Source organism: Capsicum annuum, chromosome 1 (genome assembly GCF_002878395.1).
Source record: "Capsicum annuum cultivar UCD-10X-F1 chromosome 1, UCD10Xv1.1, whole genome shotgun sequence".
Taxonomy (NCBI): Eukaryota; Viridiplantae; Streptophyta; class Magnoliopsida; order Solanales; family Solanaceae; genus Capsicum; species Capsicum annuum.
In genome coordinates this window covers 245,875,254-245,881,461 of record NC_061111.1, presented here as the reverse complement: position 1 = coordinate 245,881,461, position 6,208 = coordinate 245,875,254, and the positions used below count along the sequence as shown (strand labels likewise).

At 31.9% G+C, this 6,208-nt stretch overlaps 1 protein-coding gene across 1 annotated transcript; it reads right to left on the bottom strand.

Annotated features, from left to right (window-relative positions):
- Positions 1-711: 711 nt before the first annotated feature.
- On the bottom strand, positions 712-2,720 carry LOC107849650 (uncharacterized acetyltransferase At3g50280-like; the record flags this gene model as incomplete). The annotated part of the gene is made up of 2 exons (XM_016694207.2): positions 712-1,280; positions 1,934-2,720. Coding segments are annotated over 2 exons (1,251 nt in total), but the record flags the coding sequence as incomplete, so codon positions are not given.
- Positions 2,721-6,208: the final 3,488 nt, after the last annotated feature.

Here is a 6,208-nt window from a genome sequence, read left to right as displayed (position 1 = left end):
GCTGATGCTAGTGTGAACAATGATTCCTTGTCAAAGAAAGTAAGATTTAGATCAGAGAATGAAATCCAAACGATTGCTTGAGTCGTTTCTTTCTTTGTAATGAAATTCGCATCATATATCAAGGGCCTCATATGATATGAGTATCCGTCTTTTGCAGTGATGTAGTACACACTTTTTGCCATCAAAGATTGAACCTTACTAGGATATGTCTATTTCTTAAGAACCCTATTTTACAATCACCTTTCACATCGATCATTATCGGAATAAGGGTTCTAAGTTCCTCTAGTTCCGGCCATCCATAAGAGAATTTACCAATTACTGCATATTGGAGGTTCTCAATCTTATTCATATGACCTACCTCTTCCTCCGTCCACATAACTTTAGGGATGCCATCAACATACAAAAGTTTCTTAATGGGAAGTGGATCCACTACCTGACTGGTTAATGATTTGGGAGAATTAATCTTAATAGGCTTCAACAAATCTTCATATTGCTCCTGTGTCGATTTGGAAGCATTAGTAGTGGGAGAAAAGATAGGCAAAGTAGTAAGCTCTGTATTTTTAGACGAAGGTAATGATGGAAAATTATCATTATTGATTTCAAGAGATGACTGGCCAGCATTGGATGGCTGACCAGCGGCCGGAATGGCCATTTCCGGTGGTGGCTAGGTTTAGTATGTGGTGGCTGTGTGGTCGAAGCAATAACATATACTTATCCTTCTTTAATTTTTTTTATTCAAGAGTATTTAATACCGATTAACAAAAGTAAATGAGCAAATACAACATAAAAATGATCCTAGTAAACTAAGAAATGTTTTTATTTCTTAGTTACAGCCTCCATGAATTCTTTATCATTCTCCAATGCTTTTAAAGTCTCTGATAAAAGACAAACTTCAATGTCTACACTTCCTTCTTTTGCACCAGGAAATAAAGTAATTTTTCCATCACTTTTATTTGGCATCCCACTCCTCACACCAATTGGTTTACCCCAACCAAAATCAATACTATAAATATTATGCCTTGGAGTACTACCAATGGCCAATTTAGTAATCCCACCATATACTGAGCCCTTAGTGATTAAAATTGGATTTTCAACCCAATCTTTGTACATTTTCACCACTTCTTCAGTGTTTTGAGCAAGAACTATCTTATTTATTTGCATTGCAGCCCATCCTAGTCCATTTTTCAGCAACTCCCCTGCACTTGTCTTTACTTTCTTGAAATGAAGTGCATTTCCAAAATACTCTTCCGGAATAGGAGGATTTAGCCTCGATCTTGTACCTGTTAAAAATATAATTAAATACCTCTTGTTTAATACGTATGAGAAGTTATCTTATTTTTTGTGAATATGTCCAGAAAATAATGATTCATTTCTCAAAATCATTTTTAACTAAAAACTTAATGTTGTTTAGTCAAACACCAACATATAAAGTGAATGAGGAAATTTTAAAATTGTATTATTTAAATTAATTTAAATTTTAAAATGAGATAATTACATGGATCAAATTTTATTATGGCCACTAATAACTAATTATTCCTTGTATCGTTCCAATTTTATCGGATGTCATGCGCTTAGGCAAAAAGAATAAGCCAAACCACCAAGCATGTGATGGTGTGAAAGATAGAATTAAATAATTAAAAATATATTTTCTCTCCATCATCTTAAAATATAAAAAATTTGGTGGGGAGTTTGAATCTCACCGACATTGCAAAATGATAGGGACTTGAAAATATAATTAACTAAGTAATTAGGTATGTCATCTGTCTTAATTTACGTGAAGGGATTTGAGATAGGAGGTCAAAATACTTAATTTTAATTATGATGTGAAGCGGTTCGATGTGATTCTTTAAATTTTTCAAAACAGAGTTTACATATCTGAAAATTACACTACACGTAAAATAGAACTGAGAAACTAATTAAAGTATGTACTCACCTATGATAATGGTGATGACTACTTCTCCTTCTGCATCAAGCTTGCGACAACGAGTAAAAGCACGCCATAGATGAGCCAAAAAAGCTTGAAGAGAAGAAATCGATTTAACGTTCATTTCTGAATTGGCTTTACCCTTGAGTCTACCTATACTTTCTTTACTAAAATGAAAAACCCTCTCCACAAATATTGGAGCTTCAAATTTTTCAAACAATTTTTCATCATCCATCTTTAGAGGAAGATGAATTGGAATTTCCATTTTCTCAGGAAAATAACGTTCTAAAACTGGAAATTTGAAAATAATTTCGCATTCACGTGAAATTTCAGACCAAGAATTGAAAAAATGCCAAAAAGATGTCCCGTCACCCAAGCAATGATTCATAGTGAATCCAATAAAAAAACCATCAACCAATTCTGTTATTTGAACCCCACATAGCGGCTTAGTAACACATTCAAAATTTTGAACATTATTTAGTGGAAACAAAGTTATTGTAGTTGATGAAGAGAGAATCATAGATACAGTTAAACTTGGAGCACTGGCATGGATGAATTCCACGCCAGCATTGTTGCAATTGATGAAGAAAGAAACAGTGTTGTCTTCCGTTTTTTTAACGGCAGAGAAACGACTAGATAACAAAGGAAAAACGTGTAAAGTGTGAGAAAGGGATGTTTTTAAGTGGTTAATGAGTGATGATTTAGTGACAAGCGAATTATTGTTAGTATTTTCTGTTTTGGGTTTGTAGAAAAGAAAACCTTTTTGGATATTGTCAAGAAGGAGGAATTGCAAATCTCAAAGAACTTCTTCCATATCTCAAAGAAAAAGGATTTGAGGAAGAAGGAGAAAGGGAATTTGGCTGGGTGAGCGTTGAAGAGATTTGGTGATTGAGTGAAGCTAAAGAATCTGTGATTCAATCTATACAGCGCCATGACAACCACCAAAGTTGTACGTGGTACAAATCAACAAATATTTGTTACTCCCCGCGTGGGCTTTTACTTGTTACATTTTGATAGGGACGGACCTAGTTAAAAATATTGGTGCTCTGTCACTCGTTAAACCCGGCGCGGAATTGATATAATTGTATAAGAAATGTATAAAAATTAGTATAAGATAGAAAAAAGGCACAATAATTAAACATGTCTTTATCTTAGTCTTAAATTACATCTATGACCTCCAACTTTGGGTTTGTATAAATAGACGCTTAAAGTTGCATAAAATTAAACAGGTAGACACATATGTCATATGTGGCATCCTACGTGGCCAAGTCTTGTCCTACATGACGTTTTACGTGGCCAATTCTTGTCCTACATGGCGTCCTATGCAGGGGCGGCTCAAGCATGTTGGAGGCCTAAGGCCAAATTAAAATTGGAGGCCTTACATTAAAAAATATATATTATATTTTCTTATTTAAAATCTATTTTTCTAACTTTTTGAGATGCAAAGTCGTTAATAATTTTTTAATAATTGATCTCTTCGAACAATTCTTTTTCAATTGATAATATAGGTAATCCACTTAATCTTTCTTGAGATATTGTTGATCTTAAATAAGATTTTATAATTTTTAATGTTGAAAAAGCTTCTTTCCGCGAAAGCGATTGTTATAGAAATTGTTAACATTATTCTATAAGCAATATAAGCATTTAGAAACGAATCAAGTTTTTTTATTTGATTGAATATTTCGATTAGAGTATTATTTCATTTTTTTCACATTTCTGTTATCACATTATCGAATTTTCTTTTACTTTTAAGTTTTGAATGACTAAATTCATATTTTTTAGTTGGCATTTTAAGATCCTAACAAATATTCTAAAAACTATCTATAATATCAATTAAAAAATATATATATAAAAAAATTAAAGTAATATTAGAAAATTAAAATAATATTATCCGATTTAAGAAATATGAAGATTTAATTCTAAAATATCTTTTGAATACTCTCTTCAAGTTAAAATTATCAAAGTCTTAAGCCTTTGAATTGTTCAACTATAAACTCTTGAACTTAAGAGGAATAAAGTAAGAAAGAATATATAGAGAAAGTGAGAGTGAGAAATAAAAATTGAGAAAGAGGTAAAAAAAAAAAAAAAGATAACCTAAAAAACAAAAAATAAGACTTAACGTTCTTTTTATCCATAAAAAATGTAAAATGTGGATCATTCATCAATCAAATCATTTGTCCATCAAATTCCTACTTTTAAGCTATGTACTTTATTTCCCTCCAAAAAGTTCTATCCTTTTATTTTACCTAAATGTGTAGGTAGTAATATTTTTTTTTAAAAAAAACTACTTTATAATTATAAGAAAATGGAGCCCCCAAATTTGGAGGCTTAAGGCAATGACTTTTTTGGTTAAGTTGTTTTAGCTGGCCCTGGTCCTATGTGTATTATGCCACATAGGACGTGTGTGTTTAATTATGTAATTTTATACAAGTTTAAGTATCTATTTGTACACACCTAAAGTTGGAGGTCATAGATGTAATTTGAGGATAAGTTAAAGAACATATTTATGTATTATGCCTAGAAAAAAACACCCATAAAAATAAAAAGATAGTTGAGTGCTTCGATCTCAATGCAGAACCTTAAAGTTTGGGATGCCAATATGTATGCTTGAACTTTTAAAGCATCCACGACTTCTAAATTCTAAGTCCGCCACTGCATTTTGACTTGACACATCTATTACGAAAAATAATTAATAACATAACTATTTTACCAGATTACTCTTATTAAATAATGTTTACATTATGGCTTGGAATTAATTTAGAGAAAATACTAAGGGTAAAATAGAAAAGAAATTTTCTTTTTAATATGTCAAAAATGACAAGTAAAATAGAAATTTAATTAGAAAATTAATGACAAGTAAAAACAAAGAAAGAGAAAGTAGAAAACACAAAGTATAGTTATATTTCGGTAATATTTTAAACTATCACCATAAAGGGGGGTTGAAGACTCGATAAGTGAGCAAATACTTCTCAGGATTGTAAACGAAACTATAACTCTAAAATCCTCTCTCATTGATTTCAATCTGAGCTTGCTCATTTGACTGTTAATTCGTTAAGTGCTTATTTTTTAATGTTTTTGTAGTCGTCACTTGAATAAATAATTCCTATGAAAAAGAACTAATACCAACTACCCAATTAATCTAGGAATCAGATACTTGAATTAATTGTTGTAAAGTAAATTGCATAAGATTTATCATGAAAAAACTCCTTACTCATAACATCCACTAACTTCATAGATCGGTTCTAGATTACAACTCTATAATCAAAGGAATTAATTCTAATACATCAACTCAATAGTTAACTATAATTTTGCTACCTACCTCCAAGAAGATAAGCTCTCTTATTGTTGTAATGCCTCAAAACTCATACCACAATATAATAGCTAACCTCAAAACTATCCTACTACAAACACAAACTTGAACAAGTAACAATCAACTCAGCTTGTTCTTGGTTCTATTCTTCAGCCACCGCTCAAAACTGTTCTTGCTCTACTGCTTTGAGAAAAGCTTTTTTTTTTTTCATCTTCAATAGATAATTGATTATGTATTTGATGTATTCCTTATGATATACAGGAGATAATTAAGGATGTTTGTAATGATCCTTCTGGTCATTTTTTGAATTTTTGCTTATTTTTGCTATTAGGGCTTCTCCATAGCCGTCACAAGTTATTTATGACTTGCTGAGATTGATGGTTCGGTACTAGGCTGTTTGTATGTTTTTTAGAACCAATTTCCTGTTTTGAAGTCTTCGCCGGTTTCAAATGGTCACCGGGCAAAAACTTCATTGAAGTGATCTCAGATGCAAATTTTGACTGCGTCAAAAGATCTAGAATATCGATTTTAGGTTAGGGTTCCAATGTACCTAAGCACATTTCGACCTATTAGTTGGAAATTGAAAAAATAGAAAATATGGGTGTGGGACCCATATTTTCGATTTTTCCACTTTTCAACTAATAGGCGAAATGACCTCGGATGGAAAATACGACTTCGTTATCCATCCGAAACATCGATTTCAGGCTAGGGGGACCCTTGGTTCAGGTCCCAAGGCTCCCAGACTTATTTTAGGTTATTGAGAGAATTTTATGAAAAATAAAACTATAGGTGTGGGCCCTACTTTTTGCCTAAATGGTCTTGGATGAAAGTTTTAATGATCCCAATGGATTTCTAATATGGTTTACACTCAAATTTTATTATTGGATCATGTTATTTGGGTTCCGAAAGAGTTTCGAGGGTCAAAAATAAATTTTTAACTTTGCTGTCAGGGGAATACCATATCTCTTCGGCGG